At 37.3% G+C, this 26,231-nt stretch overlaps 1 protein-coding gene across 1 annotated transcript; it reads left to right on the forward strand.

Annotated features, from left to right (window-relative positions):
* The first annotated feature begins 12,094 nt into the window (after positions 1–12,094).
* LOC137806551 (DC1 domain-containing protein) lies at positions 12,095–15,062 on the forward strand. The gene is made up of 4 exons (XM_068606746.1): positions 12,095–12,359; positions 13,021–13,500; positions 13,630–14,109; positions 14,206–15,062. The coding sequence occupies exons 1-4, from the start codon at positions 12,270–12,272 to the stop codon at positions 14,869–14,871; spliced, it is 1,716 nt and encodes a 571-aa protein (XP_068462847.1). The 5' UTR covers positions 12,095–12,269; the 3' UTR covers positions 14,872–15,062.
* The last annotated feature ends 11,169 nt before the right edge of the window (positions 15,063–26,231 follow it).

Raw genomic sequence — 26,231 nt, forward strand, 5'->3', positions numbered from 1 at the left:
AAACGAGCTGACGAGCTGAAGCAACAAACCGAAGAGCTCGAGCAAAGCTCCGCCCAAGTCCTTGCCGCCGGGTTCGACGTCGCCCTGGAGCAAGTCGCTTGCCAATACCCCGAGCTTGATCTGACCATGGTGTCCATCTGCAACGAAGTGGTGGATGGGAAGATCGTGCCCTCTGAAGATTAGTTGTCTCCCTCCATCACTTTGCTCTTTGAAAACTTGTTGCTTATTTCTGTTTGTACGAGCTTTACTTGTACTTTTTCTCCTTATGTATTTGAACACTGCTTTTATATAACTTCTTCTGCTTTTTGCACCTCGTCTTTCTGTTTACTTCGCGTTCTTTAACCTTCATCTGCTTTCTTACTCGTGCTTTGAACTTGAGCAAACCATTAATCTCATAACAATTTATCGAACTGTTAACTCGAAGTAAAACTTGAGCGACTCATTAACCTTCAAGCGATGACACTTAACGCAACTTGCAAACTTAAGGCAATTAGTTACTTACTAAGCAGCAGGTTTTAACTTAAACTGGTATCACAATACAGTTTACCTGATCTGCCCGGCAAGGTTAGCCTTTACTCTTGTCATCGCCTGGAATTCTTCTGATCGCCATAGGGTTCTGGCGATATAGGCTTTCTTTGCCTTCATATCTTGGCTATTGTTCCCTCATCTGGGGGTAGAGGCGCCTTTCGGATCCTTCTCTACCTCCCTGAGTTTCAGAACAATAAGCCGGATAACGAGGTGTTCTCTCTGAACCTACCTTAGCTATCCTTTAACTTCTTTCACCCTTCACGCCATACCTGAACTCGTTCAAGACGATAAGGATTTTATTTGCCTTCACACCGCCTACAAGCGTGGAAGTCAATATTGATGTTTCACTTAAGGGGGGAAAGGCGTTTTCCTTCCTTCCCCGCCGTTTAAGGTCACGAACACCCCTGACTTTTCAGTTCATCTTGCCTGAACTCACTCTGAAGTGAGAAGGACTTTTTCTCGCCTGAACTCGCTCGACGGCGAGAAGGACTTTATCTGGCCTGAACTCGCTCGAAGGCGAGAAGGACTTTATCTGGTGCCTCAACTTGCCCAGGGTGTACATCTCCTCCCCCTTGGATGCACTGAGGACTTTTTCTCTTTTCTCGCCTGCACTTGCTCGAGGGCGAGGAGGTCTTTTCTTTTCTCGCCTGCACTCGCTCGAGAGCGCTGAGGTCTTTAGTCGACGCTGGTGCCTCCGATCGCCGAAAGACGATGAGGACTTTAATACTTTAACTGATGCCGCCAGTCGCCGAAAGACGATGGGGACTTTAAAACTTTAACTGATGCCGCCAGTCGCCGAAAGACGATGGTGACTTTAAAACTTTTACTTAGAAAGCATGCAGCATAACTGTAAACTTGCCATGAATCACGTACGAGTGATAAGGTCTTTTTCTAAAACTTTCGAAACAACCAGCATGCAATCTTAGAAACTTTAAACTCTTTGAAAACTCTTCTTTATTGGGTGACCTCATTAAAAACCCTCCTTAGGGAAAAAAGAGTGGCCCCTTCAAATTGTTTTAACAGAAAACTTGCAAATCTCTTCATGTTCGTTTTTACTTACAAAGCTTTAACTGTAATATAACTTGAGGTGTGTGGCGTTCCAAGTGTGAGGAATCACCCCTCCTACCAATGTCTCTAAGCGGTAGGCGCCGTTCCCGAGCGCCTCAGTTATTCTGAACGGTCCTGTCCACTTAGGCGATAACTTGTTTTCCATCTCGTACTGGTGGGCCTTCCTCATCACCAGGTCACCCTCTCTAAACTGCCTTGGAATCACCTTCGAGTTATACCTTCGTTCAATCCTCCTTTTTACTGCCTCAGCCTTTACCCTTGCCTCCTCCCTGACCTCATCCAGTAAATCCAGATTCAACCTTCTTTCTTCGTTCGAGTCTTCCGTCACAAAGTTCTGGAATCTCGGCAAGCTCTCATGGATTTCAACTGGAACCATTGCATCACATCCATAGACCAAACTGAACGGGGTCTCGTGGGTTCCTGACTGCTCGGTGGTGTGGTACGCCCAAACTATGTGGGGTACCTCCTCAGCCCACGATACCTTAGCTTTCTCTAGCCTTCTCTTCAAGCCTCTTAGCAACACCCGATTGGCGGACTCTACTTGGCCATTTGTCTAGGGGTGCTCAACGGATGCAAACACCTGCTGAATTCCCACCTCTTTGCACAGCTTCTTCAGTAGGTGACTTGCAAACTGAGTCCCATTGTCTGACACCAGGCGCTTAGGCACACCAAACTGGCACACGATGTTCTTGCATACAAAACTCTCGATCTTGTGTGCGGTGATCTGGGTTACTGGTTCTGCTTCGATCCACTTGGTGAAGTATTCAATCGCCACCACCAAGTACTTCATCTGCCTGATCGCCAATGGGAAAGGTCCCAGAATGTCAATTCCCCACGTATGAAACGACCAAGGGCTGTAAATCGACTTTAACTCTTCTGGAGGCGCTTTGTGCCAATCGGCGTGCTGTTGACATTGCTTGCAACACTGTGCATACTTCTTGCAGTCCTCCCTCATTGTTGGCCAGTAGTAACCTGCACGGAGAGTTCTTGCAGCCAGAGCTCGACCCCCGACGTGACTTCCACATATCCCTTCATGGAGCTCGGCCATGATTCTTATACATTTTTCTCCGTGCACACATTCCAGGAGTGGGTGTGTGAATCCAAATCTGTACAACTCGCCATCAATCATTGTGAACTTGCTGGAGTTCTTCTTTATCTTCCTAGCCTCTGTCGGATCCAGTGGGAGAAGGCCATCTGCCAGGCAACGCTGGTACTGGGTTATCCACGTGTCTGGCTCATGCGTGGCACAGACTTGCGTCATGTTCACCCTCTCCCCCCGACATGCTCTTATTCGCGGCGACCTCAAGGTCTCCTGAGTCAAGGATCTGTGACTCCTCGCCGTTTTCTCCGTCGACTTGCTTATCTGAAGAACCAGGTGGTCTGCCACAAATGCTCTAGGCGTCTTCAGAGTTTCTTGGATCACTGTTCTCTGCCTACCCCCCTTGCCCGAACTGGCGAGCTTAGCTAGCAAGTCTGCTCGGGCATTCTGCTCTCTGGGCACATGCACCACTTCAAACGAGACAAAGGAACTCTTCAACTCCTGCACATACTCCAAGTAAGCCGCCATTTGTGGATCTTTGGCCTGGAACTCGCCTGTTACTTGTCCCGTGACTAATAACGAGTCACTCTTAGCCATCAACACCCTAGCTCCCATCTCCTTGGCCAGCAAGATTCCGGCGATCAGCGCCTCATACCCTGCTTGATTGTTGCTGGCTTTGAAGGCAAACCTCAGGGACTGTTCTATCAGCACGCCATTGGGCCCTTCTAGAATGACTCCAGCACCGCTACCCTGCTGGTTTGACGATCTGTCTACCGAGAGCACCCAACGAAAATCATCCCCTTCAACTCGTGCTGCTTCTGACGAGAGCTCGACCACAAAATCGGCGAAAATCTGCCCCTTGATCGGACCTCGGGGCTCATACTTGATGTCGAACTCTGACAGCTCCACCGCCCACTTCACCATTCTCCCAGCTACATCAGGCTTCTTCAGGACTTTCTGGATGGGCAAGTCGGTCATCACCAGCACTGTAAAACTGTGAAAATAGTGGCGCAACCTCCTCGCCGAAAATACTATAGCCAGTGCAGCTTTCTCCAAGGCCTGATACCTCACCTCCGGGCCTTGCAACACCTTGCTGACGAAATAAATAGGCTTCTGAGCCTGGTCTTGATCTTGGGCGAGCACCGCGCTCACCGCCCTCTCAGTCACAGCAAAATACAACCTGAGATGGGTTCCTACTAAGGGTTTACACAAAACCGGCGGGCTCGCCAAGTACTCTTTAAGCTTCACGAAGGCTTCTTCACACTCCTTCGACCAGACAAACTTGTTGTTTCGCCTCAAACATTGGAAATACGGATGGCATTTCTCTCCGCTAGCAGATACAAAACGAGATAGGGCGGCCATCCGACCTGTAAGTTGCTGCACCTCCTTCACGGTAGCCGGGCTCCTCATTGCCAATATGGCAACACACTTATCAGGATTTGCCTCTATTCCTCTTTCAGTTAAGAGGAATCCCAAGAACTTCCCCGCCTCCACGCCAAAAATGCACTTCTCGGGGTTCAGCTTTAATCTGAACTTGGCGATTCTGGTGAACAATTCCTCCAGATCCGCAACGTGCTTGCTCTTTTCTGGCGAGGTCACGACCATATCATCCACGTACGCTTGCACATTCCTTCCCAGCATTGGTGCAAGTACCTTATCCATCAATCTTTGGTATGTGGCCCCCGCATTCTTCAGCCCAAAGGGCATCACCTTGTAACAGTAGCACGACCTCTCAGTCATGAAGGCAGTTTTCTCTTCATCCATAGGATGCATCTTTATCTTATTATACCCCGAGAAGGCGTCTAGAAAGCTCAGCAACTTGCACCCTGCTGCACTGTTGACCAGGGCATCTATGCTTGGCAAAGGGTACAAATCCTTTGGGCAAGCCTTGTTCAGGTCAGTGAAGTCGACGCACATGCGCCACTTCCCATTGCTTTTCTTCACCAGCACGACATTAGCCAACCACTCAGGGTACCGGACCTCCCTGATATGGCCTGCGGCGAGGAGCTTCTGGGTTTCGTCCCTGATCGCCTGCCTCCTCTCATCGTTAAACTTCCTTCTTCTCTGCCGCACTGGTCTGACTTGTGTGTCCATTGCCAAATGGTGACACAAGAAATCGGGGTCAATTCCCGGCATGTCTGAAGCAGACCATGCAAAAGCATCCAGATGTCGTTTTATCACCCTGGCGATCTGGTCTTGGAGTTCAGCCTCCAAAGATCTTCCTAGCTTGAAGACCTTTCCCCCGATCTCCCTTTCGAGCCACTCCTCGACGGGTTTGGGTCTGGCTTTCCTAGCGATCACCGCCCTGGCGATTCCTAATTCCCTCGCTTCCTCTGGGTGGTTCCTCGCTTCTTCTTCCCGTCCGGCGCTCTCCCCCTCGACCTCAGCATCCACCATGGTGACGTCGCCTCCGGCGGCCACCTCCATCGCCGCATCAAAAACTCGCCATTCTGTTGGCTTGGGCTTCACACCAGGAGGCAGCGTCGTGGTGATGTAACTTACTGACCTCCTATTCTTAAGGCTATTCTCATAGCATTTTTTCGCCTCCTTCTGGTCAGATCTGATGGTGATCACCACCCCCTCCATCGATGGTAACTTAACCTTCATGTGCCTAGTTGAGGGCACAACGCCTATTCTGTTGAGGGTTGGTCTCCCCAACAGAATGTTATATGCTGAGGGGGCATTCATAACAAGGTATTTGATTTTCTCCGTCCTCGAGGCCACCTCATTCGTGAACGTCGTTCTTAGCTCAATAAACCCCCTGACCTCCACCTGATCGCCAGCGAACCCATACAAGCACCCTCCATAGGGTCTTAGCTGGTCAAGGGGTAGTTGCAACTGTGTGAAAGTCGGCCAGAACATTACATCCGCCGAGCTTCCTTGGTCCACTAGTACCCAGTGGACCTTCCTTCCCGCTGTGACGAGCGAGATAACTATGGGATCGTTGTCGTGAGGCACAACGTCCCTGATATCTTCCTTTGTGAACGTGATTTCCACATCCGGCGAGTGGTCCTCGAACATGTCCACCGACATCACAGACCTTGCATATTTCTTCCTCTGTGATGCAGTGCATCCACCACCCGAGAAACCTCCAGCGATGGTGTGGATCTCACCATGGGTTTGCATCTCATGCTGCTGACCCTCACCATTCGCCGGCTGGGAGCTCGACGCGCCCCCCGTCCTCCTGTCTAGCAGGTAATCATTCTAGAAACCACTCTCGACCAGGTCGTCGAGCTGGTATCCCAGGGCCAAACACGAATCAACGGTGTGACCAAAACTCTGGTGGAACTCGCACCAGGCGTCTGGTTTTGGTCCTAACACCTTGTCGCCCACTTTCTCAGGTGCCTTAAGCCTGGCTGCTATGTTGGGAATGGCGATCAGATCCGCCAACCCCATGACAAACTTGTGCTTTGGTGATCGATTGTACTCCCTGGGGCGTCCTGGCCCCTTCCCTTATTCCTCCTGGGATCATAAGGATGGCGAGTCCTCTGATCCTTCTTGGCCGCCATTGTCTCCAGCACCCTTTGCGGCTGGATTCTAGTCTGGGCACAAACCATTCCAGCGCTGTTCCCTGGAGCGTGCTCACAAACATCTTGCAATATACAACATCCGAGCCTCCTGACAGCATCATCTGCGTGTGGAACGTGGTGAGATGTGCCTCAGGGTCCTCCACGCCGGTGAAAGAAGCTTTCACAGGTACTACGCTCGTAGGGAAAGGCGTGTCTGTGATCGCCTGAGCAAACGGCATAGGGAAAACGCGCGGTGGCGACGATGGCGCGACCTCTTCAACGACTGGGCGTTCTCTCTGCTCTTGAAGAGCTTGACGCAACTCCTCAGTCACTTTGCTGAGCTCTTCATTCCTGGCTTGAGAGGCGACCAGGTCCTCATGCATCTTCGCTTGCTCTATGCGCGAGGCCTCCACATTCGCCTGCAGCGCACGCATGATCTCCATCATCTGCGTCATGGTCATGGCGCCTTCTGTAGCAACTGGCACAACGGGACTTGAACGGTTGCTTCTCATCTTTCTCATGAAAACTCAGCGAACCAAACTCCAGCGAGCGAAACCTTTTCCAGTAAACAATTGATCCAGCAATCAATCGGTCAGAAACTCCCAAACTCCTAAAAACACAGCCACAACAGCACGCAGATAGATTCGGACGTCAAAACCTTCTCAGAAACTTGCACTTTCACCACGAAACTACTGCTCCTCCAGCAAGCTCCCGATTCACCGAATAGAAACGCGAACGAACGGTGAAACTTCGAACCAACCGATTGGAAACCGCGCAAACAGCAAGAAACTTCGGAAAAACCGATCGAAAGCTCGAACGAACGGTGGAAAACTTCAAACGGCCGATTAAAACCCAAACAAACGGCGGAAAACTCGAATTCACCGAACAAAGCTCGAACGAACGGTGGAAAACTTGAAATCACCGAACAAAAGCTTGAATGAACGGTGGAAAATGGTTGCACCAGCACACAACCACACAGAAACTACAGAAGCTTCAAGAACTCACGCTGTGGATGGGGACAGGTTTTACACGGCCCCACGGTGGGCGCCTGATGATCCTGCCGGTTGACCAGAACGCAAGAGCCTCCACTCGTCAAAGGTATTCTTCCTCTGGATCGGCTTTGCACCACGCTAGCTTCCGTCCTTCGCACCTCGATTCACCTCAAGAACCTGCAAAAGACAGAGTGGCGCCGCTGCGGCCGATCGCGCTCCGACGCTCAAGTTAGTGACGGAACCACCAAAACTCTAAGAGAGAAAACTAAGAACTCAAGGAACCGTGCAAAAACTCTCTCTGTCACTCAAGTATTCTCCAGGCGTAAAGAAGTGTTCTAAACGCGCGTACCTCAAAAGTTCGTTAGAATCTCTTATATACATGTGCACTTTCTCTCTCCTGACGGTTACACATCTGAACACGTGGCTCGCATCCAGTTGTACACGTGTCACCATCAGGAGCGTCCTCTGCTTGAGCGTCACTTCTTACTCTTCAAGATGTTCGACTAAGTTACCCGTGCAAGGAGTAACTCAATGTATAGCTATCTTGGAGCGCGTTCTCTTCTGTATGGCGAGTACGGGGTGTCACCATGCACACCTTCCCTGTGGTCTCGCCGGCCGCCATCATGATCTGCTTCACTTGCTTCACCGTGCATGTCCTGGTAAGCTGTTCCCTGGCCTCAACCTCTGGCTAGCTAGGGAATGATCATCTGATAACTTCATCCTTCGCACTCGTGCCCTTTGAAAGCCTTGAACAAGCTTTCCTGATCTTTCGGCGATGTCCTCCTCTCGGCGATCTCTGATCACTTGGTCGCCTGGGTTCGCATCCGGCGACTACGACACAAACCTGGTGACCGCCGGTTTAGATATGCTAGAGATCGGAGCACGCCAACTTAACGATTGGCGACTACACGAGCTCCTCGACTTCCTTCCCTTCTGTCAGCCAGGTGTTCCGTTCAACATGCCTATATTATCGTTTGCTGTCACGTCATCACTTCTGACTACCTGGGCGGTACACTAAGAATTACTAAGAAGAAAATAAACTAAGAAAACCCTATGAAGCTCTCTCTCTTCTCCTTGATGCTTGTGTCCTTTTTTTTTATAGGCTTTTCTGCTCCAAGGATCTTGAGAGAATATTGTAGTTTATATTTTGTTAACCGTTTCCAAGTTTCCATCTTTCCAGAATTCTTGTATTTTGCAGAAGATTTGCTTCCAATTATGTTTTTGAGATATTATAGATTTTATTTTCTCTTTCTTCTCCTCAGAATTTGTTTCCTGTTTTGGTTCAAGAAGCAACTTGGACTTTTGCATATTTGGCCCATTCACAAAGGTAGATGCTTCCTCTGGATAATTTACTCTAAAAACACAAAATTAGCAATAATAATAGTTAAGGCCCAAATAAACCCAATTATAAGAATATTAATTAAAACAATGGTTTTATTTATTATTATAGTCCAATAATCTATGAATAAGACTAGTGAGTGTGAATAAATATATGCTCATCAACGATATCCCCTTAGCTCAGTCTTATCTTACCAAGGTCTCTCTAGAAAACAACTGAAATATACCTTGTCTATTTCTTCACAAAATGAACCAAAAATACTATGAAGAAGCAAAACTCTTTCCTAAGCGGACGAAGGTTATGAAGGAAGAAATAAGAGCACTTGAGACCAACAAGACATGGGAAGTCACAGACCTACCTCCAAACAAAACTGCTATTGACTGCAAGTGGGTGTTTAAGATTAAACGAAGGGCAAATGGAGAGATCGAGAGATACAAAGCGAGGCTTGTGGTAAAGGGGTATAATTACATGGAGACATATTCACCCATGGCAAGGCTCACTACTGTTAGAGTCATTCTTGTTGTTGGTGTTGTTTTTTATTGTCACCTAGAACAACTTGATGTAAACAATGCATTCCTGGATGGAGATTTATAAGAAGAAGTATACATGGAATTGCAACCCGGAATAAACACTGAGAAGCCTCATCAAGTTTGTCGCTTAACCAAATCTTTGTATGGGTTAAAGCAGGCAAGTAAACAATGGTATGACAAACTCACTACCTTTTTCTACACCATTAACTTTACTCAATCAAAGGTTGATAACTCTCTTTTCATTAGAAAAAACAGAAGCATCTTTTATAGCCCTTTTTATATATACATATATGATATTTTGATTGCTGGAAATGACATAAACAATATTAACAAAGTTAAGAGTTCTTTAAACTCAATTTTCAAAATAAAATATCTTTGTCAATTGAAGTTTTTCTTAGGCTTAGAAATTGCTAGGATAAAAAATGGTATCCACATTTCTCAAAGAAAGTATGCTCTCGAGATTTTGTTTGATGTAGGTATGTAGAGCACCAAACTTGCTAGCACACCCATGACCAATAACAATGAGAATCTTTTTATTCAGAACACACCGGTGCATGATAAAACTGCATATTGTAGAATCACTGGAAGACTGTTGTACTTAGTTAACACCATATCGGTATAAGTTTTCATGTGCAGTTCCTTAGCTAATTTTTCGAGGCACCTTCGAAACTACACCATCAAGTGGCTCAGAGAATCCTCATATACATAAAAAGGTTACCTGCACAAGGTATGTTTTATCTAAAAAATAATGATATTCAAATCAAAGCCTTTTCAACTCGCCGCTCAACCACCAAATACTGCATTTTCCTTTTAGACTCACTGATTTCATGGAAAACAAAAAAGCAAAATATTGTTTCAAGATCTTCATCTGAAGCGGAGTATAGAACGCTCGTGAATACATGTTGTGAGGTCCAATGACTCACATACTTGCTTGAAGACCTTAATACACTCATCAACATGACTGCAAGTCTCTTATGTAACCGTCAATCAGCACGCCATATCGCACTAAACCATAACTTTCACGAGAGAACTAAGCACCTTGATATTGATTGCCATGTAGTGAGAGAAAAGCTCCAACAAGGCCTTTTCCACTTGCTTCCTATCAGCACGAAAAATCAGTCGGTTGATCTCCTTACGAAGGCTCTTGACAAGGAAAAATTTCATGGTTTTATCTTCAAGCTTAGTGTTTTATGTATCCACCCACAAGCTTGAAAGAGGTTTAACGTTTGCACCGTTTTAGCTTTTGTTTTTCTCTTATTTTTCTCAAACCCATCAGGTTTGTCCATGTGTATTTAATTGGCATGTATGATACACAATAATAAACATTACAAAGTTTTATTCTTAAAGCAATTACATCTTCATCTCGTTCAACATTGGAGTCCATCATAATGGAAAAATCCATTATTTCATCTTTCATCCTTAATGTTTGCTAAGTTTCCTTCAATTATATCTACACAATTGTCTTTTATCAAAATATTTCTCATTTTCAATTTCAATAAAGATAAATTAATCATGTTAAACTTCTTTATCTCATTTTATTCTCATTATTTTACATCAAAATGTTTAACAAAACCGATTATGCAATTTTAATGAAAAAAAGTATTCACAAAATTTACATAAACACGTAGTTTCATACCACTGCATTTTATATATAGTATTAAGAAAACAAATTATGTGAAAGATCATATTAATTGTAATTACAGAGCACACTCAAAATTTTGTTTATATATTATTCTAATTTTATTTTTGTTTATATATTATTCTTATATGTATGAATAATATAATCAATGTAGGGACTGTGATAATTAATGACAAATTGTTAACTTACAATTAAAATAAGAGATAATAAATGAAAAATAAAATTAATTATAAAAAAGAATACAATTTTCTAAACGGAAGAAATTACAACACTCATAAATTAAAGGAAAAAGATGATAACACCCAAGTTAATGAAAAAAACATTTTGTTAAAAATAAGAAGACACAACTTTTAAGAAAATATTAAAAGAAAATTTAATTTTAGTTCTTAATTTTTCTTTTCTTACTAAAACAATAGAAAAAGGTGCATAAACTAAATTGTGGAAGCATAGAAGAAAGAGATATAAGACTTCCTTAACTTAAATAAGGAGCCATTTGGAGGCAAAGGAGAGAGCACTTCCCATATGTAACTTTCCCTAACATCTTAATTCTTTCTCGTGAAGTTAATGGTTAAATCAATGAATAAAGGTTATTGTTAGTATAATTTTTAATGTGATTATTATAAAATCATTAAACTTGAAATAGATAATAGTTTGTAATTGGATAATTATTATAAAATCGTTTAAGTTTACTTAATGCAATCAGTAAATAGTTTATTTCTTTTATTCCAATATATTAAATTAATATATATCTTTTAACAACCGAAAAAATTATCTAATATAATCATTTTGAAAAATCAATAATTTAATCTTATATGAAAAATTACAAATAAATAACGGTGCAATTTAATTGCACCGTTTACACCTTGACTATTTACTTTATAACGTTCGGGAAAAATCCGAAATCTGGATTTTAAGTCGAGAATTTTAGATTAAGACGTAACAGAAGCACGTCTTACCTTGCTCAGTCGTCGAGAATATGGACCCTACTACTTTTTAATGCAAATTCTTCCAAAACCTCAGTACCTTCTTTGTGACTTGGTAATTTTATATAATTTCAATAATATCCTTGTGAATTAAATAAAAAGTGTGATGTGTTTTGCTAAGTAAAAAATAATAATTATAAAATTAAAAAAAAATTATCGTTGAAGAAAGTTGAATATAATTAATTTTCTTGTAAATGCTGTCACACACATTTAAATAAAAAAACTATTTTTATAAATACTGCGGTTGAAAAAAGAAATGTAGTGTTTAAATTTTTTAAAAAATTAAAACTGATTTTTCAAAAAATATAGATATAAGGAAAAAATTTGGTTTTTTTTTTTATATAAACCAACAACACCAGTAAATGCCGATAAAAAAAAAAAAAAAAAAAAAAAAAAAAAACAACAACAACACCAGTAAAAAAATGAGTAAAAAACATGTTTTTTATGTGCGTTAAGAAACCAATATTGTAGCTGGGCGCATGCTGACTAAAGAATATGATTTTCTTGTTCTCGAAGTAAAAGATGAAGAGAACTGAGAATTCATTCTATAAATATAGTCCTTCAAAGTATTGAGGTCGTCCACGCTTATTCTGGTGTGTTTTGTTCTGTTCTCATTCTGTGATTGTGCTTTTGCTAAGTAAGATGGCAGCATCTGCAGATAATACCCACGATGTTGTGTCCCTCCTCTCTTCACCCCAAAGGGACTTTCTTCTAAGGAACAACGGCGATCAGGTAACACCTTCCAAACTCTTGTTAAAAAATTTCCCTTTTCTGATTGCTCTGGAAAGCACCAGATAGACTTAAGGGGTCCCTCAATTTACTGTTTTTTTAACTTTAATTGTTTCTGCTTTTATTATGGTTTGTTTTGGGGAACCCATTTTTGTCAAGGGATTATTCATGGATTTCATATGAGATTTTGGTGGTGGCATGGCTAACGGATTATATATATATATGATATTGACTTGACTGTGCATATGTTGTTTCTGTTGATGTGAAATGTAATTAAGAGTGAGAGTGATATATGCTGCTGAATCAAACGAAAATGTGATTTGTGTTAAATTAAATTCTGTCTGTTGGGGGAGGGTGTGGGGGCTGAAAGATGGGTTAATTTGATTTGAAAAACGAAGACTGATTTGTTTGGAAGGGTAGTTGCTCATTCCATCCTGATCAAAGGAAATATGATTAAATGAATGGTGATTCCATTTGTTTGAATTTTCTGTCATTTCAACGAACTAAGTGTGACTGGGTTTACCTGTGGTTGGATGCAGTGTTTTATTGTAGAATGCAGCTCATGTCATTTTGAAGTGATAGCTTTATTGAATGAAGAGAAATCATGTTTATTTCGTATTGACTGAAAATTGTGGTTTGATATGCTCTATTTTGGAATTCACAGGTGAAAATTGAGAGCCTGAAGGGAAAGAAACTTGGTGTTTATTTTTCGGCATCCTGGTGTGGTCCGTGTCGAAAATTCACGCCAACTTTGGTGGAGGCATACAATGAGGTTGTGTCAAAAGGTGACTTTGAGGTCGTTTTTGCCTCGGCTGATGAAGATGAAGAGTCTTTTAAAGGTTACTTTTCCGAGATGCCATGGCTTGCAATCCCATTTTCTGATTCGGAGACACGCAGTCGCCTTGATGAATTGTTTCATGTGAGGGGGATTCCCCATCTCGTGATACTTGAGGAAACTGGCAAAGTTGTGACTGAAGATGGAGTTGATATTGTACGTGAATATGGTGTTGAAGCATACCCCTTTACGTCAGCAAGGATCCAAGAGTTGAGAGCTCAGGAAGAGGAAGCTAGGAGGAACCAGTCCGTGAGATCTCTCTTGATCTCTCCATCTCGTGACTTTGTTATATCATCCGATGGAAACAAAGTAAGCTAGCAACTTCACTCTGTTTGTATGAGATAGCAGTTTCCATTAGTTAATGTTTGGTAGTTTGTTTACCTCTAAAGACATTGTTCATTTCCGAATTTGACTTTCCTTTCATGTGCACACACATAGATACTTGTCTCTGAGCTTGAGGGCAAGACAGTTGGTCTGTATTTCTCTCTGAATTCATTCCAACGAAGCAGTGAGTTTACTCCAAAGCTAGTGGATGTTTATGAGAAGCTGAAGGCCAAGGGGGAGAACTTTGAGGTTGTTTTGATACCCTTAGATGAAGATGAAGAATCATTCAAGAAAGTATTAGGAAGTGTCCCTTGGTTATCCTTGCCTTTCAAGGACAAATTCTGCGGGAAGCTGGCTCAGTACTTTGAGCTTTCAACCCTCCCCACTTTGGTTATCATTGGGCCTGATGGGAAAACTCTTAATCCGAATGTTGCTGAGGCTATTGAAGATCATGGGGTTGATGCATACCCATTCACTCCTGAAAAGTTTGTGGAGCTTGATGAAATTTTGAAGGCCAGGGAGGCAGCTCAAACCCTTGAGTCAGTTTTGGTGTCCGAGGATCGTGGTTTTGTCATTGGCAAAGATGGGGTGCAGGTAAAACTTTTTATGACAAAAATTATGTTAAGTTCATACTCTCTTTCCCTTCTTCATTTGTAGCATACTAGCATTTATTATTTCCTTTCATTTCAGATTCCTGTGTCAGAATTAAAGGGGAAGGTTGTCCTGCTATACTTCTCAGCCCACTGGTGTCCTCCATGCCGCGCATTCCTTCCAAAACTTGTTGATGCATATCAAGAGATTAAGGAAAAGGGAAATGCATTAGAAGTTGTTTTCATCTCAAGTGACAAAGATCAAGCCTCCTTTGATGAATTCTTTGGAGGAATGCCATGGTTGGCACTTCCCTTTGGCGACTCTAGGAAGAAATTCTTGAGTCGCAAGTTCAAGGTAACTGGCATCCCCAAGCTTGTGGCCATTGGGTCAAGTGGCCAGACTTCGACAACTGAGGCTCGAGATCTGGTTTTGCAATATGGGGCTCGTGCATACCCTTTCACTGAGGAGAAAATACAGGACATAGAGGCAGAAGAAGAAGAGACTGCAAAGGGGTGGCCAGAGAAGGTGACACATGAAACACATGAGCATGAGCTTGTGTTGACACGCCGCAAGGTGTATTACTGTGATGGTTGCAATGAACAGGGTTACGCATGGTCGTATTACTGTGGAGAGTGTGACTTTGATCTGCATCCAAAATGTGTATTGGAGGAGGATAAAGGAAGCAAAGATGATACTGATGTTAAGGAAGAAGACAAGTCCAAAGATGGATGGGTATGTGAGGGAGAAGTCTGCAAAAAAGTCTGAAATCTGCTTGTCAAGCTTTGGGTGATGATTACTTGTTAAGGTCTTTCCAATATAATATTCATATCTGGTTGTGATGGCAGTGGCTTTTCATGTGAGTTATGCAGAATAATCTGAATAAATTTGGATGTTGTTGTTGTATTGTGTTCTTAGATTATGGTCTTTAATGTATAAGGTATGATAGTTTACTCTAATTCTTCTTTTAAATAATTAGAGTGTTCTAAACTTGGCACTTGCTTCCACATGATTAAAATCTTCAATATTCTAAACATATCATATAAACGCATTATGGGATACATCTGATTACTACAAAATTTACGATGGAGACAGTAGCCTAAATTGTGATTTTATTCATATAAGTGAACACACCCTGATTTGAAGAAATCAAAGCCTTTTCAGTGCAAGGGATCACTTTATTGTTACTTTGATGGTCATCTTTATGCGTTTGTTTGTCATTATTGGGGAAAAGTCATTAGTATGTCATAAATTATACCCATTTATTTTAATCTAGTTTGATGCATATGGGGACAAGTTGCTAATGTTACGTAACTTCCGTAAAAGAATGTTCATACGTTTACAATTCTCCACTAGATTATAATTTGAAAAAAATAATATTTTATTAAAATGAAATAATTCTAAAATTATTAATTAAGTCATCTTTATAAACTCTTATTTTATTAATGTGAGTGCAATTTGGTAAGGACTCCGCGTTACTTGAAGAGTCTTTTTGAAGGTGGACCTCCCTCTCTCATCGGATATCAATTAAAAGCTCGTTCCACGAGGAACACGCAGCTAGAGAGAATCCTTCCTTTAAACTCTTCTAACCTGTAGACAACACTACTCTTCCAACCTCAAGTTCAGGAGATAGCATCATTAGGGTCAATTCTGATAAAGACTTTGAAAGTATATTTTTATCTAGACCATTATTTCATGTAAAAAAAAATTCACGTAAGAAAAATATTTTTTAAAAATAATTAAAATTTTATTAATTATAAAAAAAACTTATTTTCACTATTTGAAAAAAATAAAATTTCACCTTTATTTCAATTAATTCCATTAAAATAAAATTATAAAAAAATTTAAGTATAAAGGTTGTAAAAAGACTTGATTAAAAATAATTAAAGTTTTGTTTTACATTTATTTTTTTCTCTATATGTATGTGAATGTATCCAGGTATCTTACCAAAATTTTTTGTTACAAAGTATTTTAATGAAGATGACTAATTTTTTTGTTACAAAATGTTTTAATGAAGATGACTAATTTTTTGTTACAAAGTGTTTTAATGAAGATGACTAATTTTTTAATAAATCCCTTATTGAAATATTTCTTTTACATTATTTTTTTATTAACAAATTTTAAATATAAAATTTTACTTTAATTTAATCCATTGTCATTTTTAATATTAACTTTATTAGATTATTAAAATAAAATATTTTTTTTAGTATATTAAATTTAAACTTAAAAATAACTTTTTTTTTATTTACGTGGACCAATATACTGTCCCATTCCATTATTGGTCCGTGCAGATTACGGGATTTGCGAACTAGATTACTAAGCTCACCCTCATACATTTTGGTACCTTATACCAGCCATCCCTATTATTTTTTTCCCTCATTGGGTTCTATTTATATAAATAACAGTTTATGGTGTTAACTGAGAATTTCGTTACTGACAAACCAAATTTTGAACGTGAAGGAGGTATTCGTTGGTTGGAAAATCAGCAAGAATTTGATTTCGGAACCGAATTTCGACCTGGTATTTTTTTTTTCTTTTAAAAATAAAAGAGGGAGGAAAAAAAAGTAAAAATAATAGTTTGTAACTTAAATAATTTGAGAAATGAATATTTTGAGTAAAAGAGTAGAAGTATAAATATCTTTTAAATTAAAATTGAGAAAGGTAAAAAATAATTGAGAATTTTTTTTAAAATAATAATATATAAAAGTAATTATTTTAAGAAGTAATTAATAGGAAGTATAAAATGTTGAAGAAATAATTTTTCATAAAAATTGAATATATTTATAAGTAATTATGCAGTGTTATATAGAATTAAAAATGTAATATTAGTACGTGTTTATTTATAAATAAATTTCTGACTAAAACATGTAAAAAGTATAAAATATAACTAATTTAAAAAAAAAATAAGTTAAAAATTTTTCAAACTACGGATGAATGAAATAACTGATTAAATAAATTAAGTAATTGTTTATATTGTGTAATTTTTTTTTCAGATATGGAAATGTGATTAAATAAGATTTTTGTGTAATAAATACGATGGAAGCCATTAGAAGATTATAATATATTTTTTCAAAAAAATTGAAAATATAAAATATTTAAGAATGAAGTTATGATGATTTGAATTTAATTAAAAAAAGTAATATCTATAACAAGTTAAATAGAATTAAATTAAATAACAAATAGAAATTCAATAAAAGTAAATAGATAGATTTTGAATTTAATTAAAGGAAATTGCATAAGCAAATGATATATTGTTTCGTTCATGATAACGACATATTATAGAAATACAACATAATTAACTATATGAAGTTGAGTCTCGAAAAGAAACATAATTAACATAAAGATAAAGATAAAGATCAAGAAGAAAGATGAAGCAAAAAGAGTTTTTCTGAGGGATCAGACTTTCTTTATAAGGATATGTGCTTGAGAGACGAGGCTTGTGGAATGTGAAAGGAAAATTTTTCATAAGAAACGAAGGAGCAAATTAAATGATGGTTAAAGTTTTCCAATTTGAAATATGTCATTTAATCATTAAAGCTCTTAAATTTGTGAGAAAAACTAAATAAAAATTAATTCTTTGCTCTAATTCAGAAGGGTTATACTAAGGCACAATTATCATTTTATTTTTGAGTTTTTCTTATGGTGGATCTTTTCCTTTTGGACACTTTTTAGGTGCTCAACTCTTTAGATGATGATTCTAATATCAACAATGAGAATCACAAGGGATGGTTAACTTGTGGTTTAAATAATTAAAACTTTTTGAAAAAGTACTTTAATTAGAGGAACATAGTTAAAAGCTCATTTTAAGTTTAATTCATTTAACTTAGTAGGACCTAGTCAAACGAAGATTTTACAACTTAGCTAAACCACTTGACTAATAAATATTCATGTTTAACCAATAATTAAAAACATAGTTCAGCTTCTTCTAATTAAAAATCAATATATTTATATCAAGATCTTATCAAAAGGAAAGTTCAATAAAACATTTGAATAGACTCTGACGGATGAACATAATTTTATTCAAACTCAAAAACTTTAATCATATGTTATTGAACTATAATAATAAGTAAATTCATTGTTTTAATTAAGATTCATATAATTGGATTTATTTGGGCCTTAACTACTATTTTTGTTAATTTTGTATTCTTAGAGTAAATGGTCTAAAGGAATTTGTCAATGGGTCAAATATGCAAAAGTCCAAGTTGCTTCTTTAAATCAAAACAGAAGAAAATATTTGAAAGGATTTTATGCAAAGTATGAGAGATTTTCTTCGCCTAAGGAGGAGTTGGATCTTCTCCACCAAAAGTGGTGCCTCTAGCATGGAATGCGGAGGAGGTTGCATGGAGCATGCCTATTTAAAGAGAGCCAAAAAAACACACAGCAGAGACCAATATCTCTAAGTGCAAAGTTGCTTCCTTTGTTTATTTTTCTGCATCTTTTTATCTTTGATTTTTGCCTCCACATGGAAGGCTAAACCTTTTTTTATTGATTCCTTTGTAATACCCCATTAAGTTATGAGGTTTTCATCAATAAAAGTTTCATTTTTCAATTCTTTATAGCAATTGTTTTAATATCCTAATCCCCTGGAAAACTAATTTTTGTGAGAGGTTGTACTTGAATGCATGATTGGAGTCTTCCTTATCTTAAACTCTGGTTTCTTAGTTAGTTCATATTGTTCTAATTAATTTCTTGGGCGCATGATTCAAGAGAGAGGAGATAAGCACTCCTATAGAGTACACATAGAACAAAGTAGACACTGATTAAACCAGTAGACACATGCTTTACTGGTGAACTTCAATTGAATCAGATTGATGCATGTTCAATCTGGTTTAGCTATGGTTGATGATTGGGAAAGGACTAATCTTTAGAGAACTTGTGAAGAATTCAATGGGGGAAGAACTTGGGGATCAACCGTTTTTTATTTGTTGTTTTAATCTCTTTTATATATTATGTTAAGAAAGCTAAACCCTTTTTATCTTTATTGTTATTGCTAACATTTTTTGCTTGCAGATAGATTTTAAACACTGATTTATTGATTTCACTATTGAATTCGTTGAAAGACGAGTTTAGGTCATCTGATCACAATTATATTATCATCTTTCTAGTATTAGTTAGGTCTACGCTGAAATCATTTTATTTTGACAGGAAAACGACAACTATCACTCATACATCAACTTTTTGTCTTGGGTTAGTTTAGACAAGTATAACATGCAATATAACAAGAGATAAGGAACTTAAAAGCCATAAACATTAATTTTTACCCGTTCATTTGTCATAATAGAGTACATCTAGTTCTTGACTAACTCATTCCAGTTTAACTAAGCCGATTGATGTTATGAAGTACAAATAAAGTATTTTTTGGGCTAGTATGGCTAACCCCTTGAGTATTCTTGACACCAACCACTCCTGGCTAAAGTGAGTATTCTTTGATCAAACCACTCTTGGCTAACCTTGAGTATTCTTTACACCTAGCCGCTCCTAGCTAACTCTGAGCATTCTTTACACCCCACCACTCCTAGCTAACCAAGTATCTTTTTTCAGAATGTAGAATTCCTGGCTGACACCGTCACAGAGTATTCTTTACTCAAGCAACTTCTAGCTGAGCTAAAGTATTATTTTCCAAACAACATTTCTTGGCTAAGATCCAAAGGAATAGTCTTTTAATGATCTAATGATCATTGGGTTTAATGACTAAGGAGGATTGTGTCTGATGATGAATACAACGATTAAGCTTTCTCTCCTAGTTCAGATCATCTTACTCTTTAGGGAAGGTATCATTTTTTTATGTATATAATGATTTGAATCACTTTCCTAGGAAGTTGGATGAACATTGTAAGTGTTTTCGGTTAGGTTTCTCAAGAACCTATCACATTAATCTTCTTTCAACTTGAGGATCCTTCTAGTAAGCTATGAGGTTGTGTTATCACCTTATCAAAATATATGTGTGGTGCAACTTATGCTCTATTGGGTTTGAGGAGTCCTCTTCTTGTGAATATCATGTTTGGCATTCCATATCCTCTCCTCTATGTATCTCCCCATCATCGCATATTTCTTCTTGGCAAATTTTCTTTTTATAGGCTTGTTGAAGAATGTAGTCGTTAGATGATCATTTATAGTCATTGAGAATTTTTAGATTCTATATATTGTTCGTTCTGCATTTGAAAAACTTTATCATGATTGGTGCATTTAATGCAACCTTGATCTTCACTCCTTTTTCTTCAAAACTCCTTAGGTAGTGTAACTTTGATTTTCCCCGACAAGTATATTGAATCAATTGTAATATAGTACTATTTAAAGTATGAATGTCGAACCCACAAGGAACAATTTTAATTAAAATGTTCTGATATAAAACTCATTAAGTATAGAAAATAACTGTGAGAACTTGTTCATAATCAAATTAACGATTTTACCAGAAATAACTCAAAGTTTAAGATTCGATTCAACAAGTGATGAAATTAACTTATCAAATATAGATAAAAAGAAATACTTGGGATTGAATTGCTTCTATCTCAGTCATCTATATTTTGGAATAATACAATATATAATACTCAAAACTACTTATTCTTGGTGTTGTAATTTGAAGTCATTCACCTTGATTCCTCACAGATGAAATTCATAAGATAATTTCTCAAACACTGATTCCTTAGATATCTAACAAATCATCTAACTTTATGAACAGAACTATGATGCAATTAATAACCTGAAATTTATTCCTAGCATTACAAGTTATCAAATATTTCCGTCTATCTTAGATCCATAGAAATACTTTCTAGTTAAATTTAAGGATCAAAATTAAGACTCCATTGATCATATAGAATCCAGAAATAAGCATGAAACGAAAATAAAATATTATATATATATATATATATATATCACCAAGAATACATTTGATCAGAGTATATTACATTCAATCCCAAGTTTGAAAGCACTTAGCTGCTCATGATAGCTTCTCAAATCTTCATTCCTTATCTGAATTTCATAAGAAGGGTTAATCTAAGCAAGTTCTTCTCCTAAGAACAAAATTTTCTTCTTTTTCTCTCACTAACTTCTTCTTCTCTCCCCTTCATTGATTTTGTTTTAACTCTGTTCCAAAATTTATTTAATGAAATCTAGCTCAAGCGAGTTAACCTAGCTTAGGCTAGATATTTAGGTGTTGTTTTAGCTTGGGCGAGCGATTCTAGCCTGAGCTAGTTTAGTACTACACCATTAACTTAATCTAAATAATTTTAGCCTGGGTTAAATGTTCTAGTTTGAGTGAGATGCTTCCTTTAAATTTCCTTCTTTACTTCTTCTTGTGATCCAATCTATAAGTCTTTGCTTTCTTTCTTTTAATCCTTCACATTCATCTGAAATTTACACAAATTTACACACATTTGTTTCCTGATTCAAAATATATAATCGAATTCAATAATTCTCATATTAGATAGTCAGGTTAGAGTTGAGAATCTCTTTATGTGAGAAAATTGATGAAGAAAACAACTTTAGCTCGTATCTCGAGAGATCTTTAATATCTAAATTCAAATTATCTCTTTAAAAGACAAACATTACCTACACACATAACATAAGCACATCGATGTTTAATTTAAGTACGAGGTTTGCTTAGCCCATGTGTCATTTGATGCCTGTTTCATCTATTCTTATTTGCACCTTACTAGACGTAGTGAAAAGACTGCACAATGTTGTATTATTTGTCATGATTTGTTGTTTTTTATCGTCTTACAAACAAATTGTGGTAATGTTTTACACTAGTTTCTTTGAAGCACAAATTAAAACCTTGGGATGTTGGACTTTTTCCTTAACAGTCCTTGACCACATCTTTGTAAGACCTATTGTTTGAATGTTTCGAACGACATTCCTCTACGAATGCCCATCATGATGACATTTGTACTTTGGAAACAACACCTGTGTGGGGAAATTAAAAATCTCCTCATCATCATACATGATTGTTCAAATGGAAGAAGCCATTTCAATAGAAAAGGAATGGAACTTAGCTAAATCTTGAAGGATACAGAGATGTAGATCAGATACCTATATTGTTCAACAAGATAGAACTTATTTGTATTAAATTCATTGAGATTACTTGCTTCATTTCCAATATTGTCTTTGTATTGCTAATACTAACTCAAACCATGTGTGGAATGACATGGTAGACAGACCACATATCGCTTGTCAAGATCTGGCTATTGTAATACACTAACACAGTAAAAACTGCAGAAGTCATGTCTATAGGTTCAACTGTTGAGTCAATTGATTGGATATTCCCTAGCACGTGTAAGTTGCAACATTTATAGATCGTGAAGGTCAACATGTGTTATGGTGAATGAGTGGTCTACAATAGATATAAAAAAAAGCAATTCTTATTATGGCTTGCATGGTCACGATGCAATTTTAGTGGTTCAATAGGTAAAAATAAGAATGTGAAGCTTGACATTCCTCCTTAGAAGCTCTTCTCAAACTTTCTCCACTAGAGAAACATTAAAGTTAAGTAAATGGTTAGAATAATAAAAAAAAACTCATTTTACTCTCTCTTTTTCACTCTTTCTTTCTTTCCCTTCTTTTCTCTTTTTTTATTTATTTTCATTATGAACTTAATTTGTTCCTCAATTGTATTTTTTTTGAAAGTAGAGCAAGTTCAACCTTATGACCTTCATATACAACATAAATATTATTATTGTCATCATATCATTTTAAATTTCTTTCAATTTACCAAGATATACCGAACAATTATAATACGATGAGTTACATCACACAACATGACATTTTTATGTTTTCAAATAATAAATTTCCCTAACTATTAAATGATACGGATGCCAGAGTTATAGAAGGATCCTAATATTAATTGGGTGTCTTTTCTAATTATCCGTTGTTTCTCTTTATAGAAGAGAATAATTTGGTGTCTTTTCTAATTATCAGTTGTTTCTCTTTATAGAGATGAATAACTTTTATTTTGTCTTTGTGTGTTATGATTCTAGTATTTAATTATTTATCCTTTCCCTCTTTAGTTAAACCTAGAATGAGTGTACTACTTGTATATATTCAGACCATTTGATTTGATTTGATTTGAATAACAATAAAAAAGAGATATTCATTCTCATATCTTTTACATTCCTTTTACTCTTTTGTTAATCTTTTGTTCTCTTTTATTCATCTCTGTTCTATTTCATAATATGGTATCAGAGCTCTGATTATAGCTCTGGTTACTACATTTATCCATGGGTGAAGTTGTTGATCCCTCACAAGATCTTTGTTCACCCTACCATGTTAGTTCATCAGATAATTCATCCTTGAATAGAGTTTACTCTCTCATTACACAAAGGTTATAAAAACAATGCTACGACCTATGGCATGGCATGGGTGGTGGATATGGAAAAGAATTTACTTCCAAAATTTGCAATTATTGTGGAAAGACAGGCATACCATTGATACATGCTATAAAAAGCGTGGTTTTCCACCTCATTTCAAATTTAAAAATCAGGACCATCATCAGATTCATGCAGCCTTTCACAATACAAATTTTAACAATAATGAGCAGAATCATGAAGATTCAAAGTCAGAAGTGAAGTCTCAACAAATTGGTTTTACTCCTGAGCAGTATCAAACATTGTTAGCTCTTTTACAACAGGTCAAATTCAGTGACAATGTTTCTAGTCAAGTCTCTTTTATTCCTTCCAACATGACAACACAAGATGGTAATAACTTTATTTCTTCTTTTAATTCTTGGATTATTGATAGTGGTGCTACTGATCACATTTGTTCATCCTTAACTTACTTCACTTCATATCATCAAATTAATCCTATTTATGTCAAATTACCAAATGGAAATCAAGTCATTGCCAATTATTCTGGAAGTGTTTTTCTCAATTAAAATCATGTCATAAACAATGTTTTGCATATTCCTTGTTTCACTTTTAATCTTCTTTCAGTAACAAAATTGTTTAATAGACTAACTTGTGTTCTTACCTTTGATTCTAATGGTTGTCACATTCAAGACAAAAACTCATTGAAAATAATTGGTTCTGCTAAGATGCAAGATAGACTTTATATACTTAGGATCCCATCTTACCAGAAATTTCAAATTAAACCCCTTAAATCTACACACACCATCAATACTGTTAATGTCAGTGCTAGTGATCTAGAAACCCTTTGGCATTTTCGATTAGCTCATATTTCAAATAAATGTATTGATGTTATCAAGAATAAATTTCCTTTTGTTAAATATAACAAATCTTTTGTTTGTGATGTTTGTCATTTTGCAAAGCAAAAAAGACTTTCTTTTCCTATTAGTACATCTAAATCAAAAAAATGTTTTGATTTGATTCATGTAGATGTTTAAGGATCATACTCAATACCATCAATTCATGGTCATAAATAGTTTTTGACCATAGTTGATGACTATTCGAGGTACACATGGATTTTTCTTTTGAAACAAAAATCTGAAGTTGTTAAGGTTTTGGAAAATTTTGTTATTTTTGTTCAAACACAGTTTGAGACAACAATAAAAATAATAAGAAGTAATAATGGAACTGGATTTTTCATGACTAATTTTTTTGTCAGTAAAGGAATAATACATCAAACATCATGTGTCAATACTCCACAACAAAATAGTATAGTTGAAAGGAAACATGGTCATTTATTAGATGTAGCAAGAGCTCTTATGATACAATCTCATTTACCCAAAATTTATTGGTCATATTCTGTGATACATCCTACGTATATTATAAACATGCTTCCCACACCTGTTTTAAAATATTATTCTCCTCATGAAATGCTTTTCAAAACTGATGCAGATTTTAATGGATTAAAGGTGTTTGGTTCTTTATGTTATGCTAGCACTTTGTCAACAAATAGAAGAAAATTTGATCCAAGAGCATCAAAATGTGTTTTTATTGGTTTTCCAAGGGGGACAAAAGGATATATTTTGTTGAATATTCAATCAAGAGAAATTTTTGTGTCTAGGGATGTTGTCTTTTATGAACATGTTTTTCCATACCAAAGGGTTCAAGATACTAGTAATGAAACTAATAGTCCTTACATTGATGATCAAATTTTGTTTGCTGAAGATCAATTGTCTTAAGTCAGCCATCACAAGCCATTCTTGCACCTTGAGATAATACACCTTGTGATAATGTTGAAAATAACAGTGATAATGATTGTGAGTAACAAATTGAGGTTTCAAAAGTAGATTGTTCCCATATAGACCAAAACCTCAATGAAAATCATGATATAGAACAAAGTTCTGAATCAGATCCATCTGTCCAAATGAGCACAAGAATAAAAAGACCACCTCTGAGTATTTAAAGGATTATCATTGTAATCTTAATGTTTCTGGTACATCTTCAAGAGTTAAATATCCTTTGAATTATGTTTTGTCTTATAGCAATTTATCACCTTCTTACAAATCTTTTGGTATGTCTCTTTCTTCATATGTTGAGCCAAACACTTATTCTGAAGCTGTGAAACATGACTGTTGGAGAAAAGCTATACAATGTGAGATATCTGCTTTAGAGTCAAATCAAACTTGGGAGACTGCTCTTCTTCCTAAGAACAAAGCTGCCATAGGTTGCAAATGGGTATTCAAAATAAAATATAAGGCTGATGGGACAATTGAAAGGTATAAAGCAAGGTTAGTGGCAAAGGGATATACACAAACAGAAGACATTGACTACCTTGATACTTTCTCTCCAATAGCAAAGATGACCACCATAAGGTTGCTTCTTTCTTTAGCTTCTATTTATAATTGGAATTGAAACAATTATTCATAAACAATGCCTTTTTACATGGAGATTTGAAAGAAGATGTATACATGGTTGCTCCTCCTGGATTGACTTCTATTCCACCAGAAAAAGTTTGTAAACTAAAAAAGGCTTTATATGGCCTTAAGCAAGCTAACAGAGAATGGTTTGCCAAACTGTCATCATTTTTGCTTTCTATGGGATATACTCAATCTATGAATGATCATTCCTTGTTCATTAATTCTTCTGAAGGATCTTTTACAACATTATTGGTATATGTGGATGATATAATATTGGCAGGAAATGATAAAGAAGAGATTGCTCGAATCAAACAAGCCTTGAATCAGACATTCAAGATTAAAGATCTTGGGAATTTAAGATATTTTCTTGGTTTAG

The sequence above is a fragment of the Phaseolus vulgaris genome, chromosome 3 (genome assembly GCF_051622355.1).
Source record: "Phaseolus vulgaris cultivar YP4 chromosome 3, ASM5162235v1, whole genome shotgun sequence".
Lineage (NCBI taxonomy): Eukaryota > Viridiplantae > Streptophyta > Magnoliopsida > Fabales > Fabaceae > Phaseolus > Phaseolus vulgaris.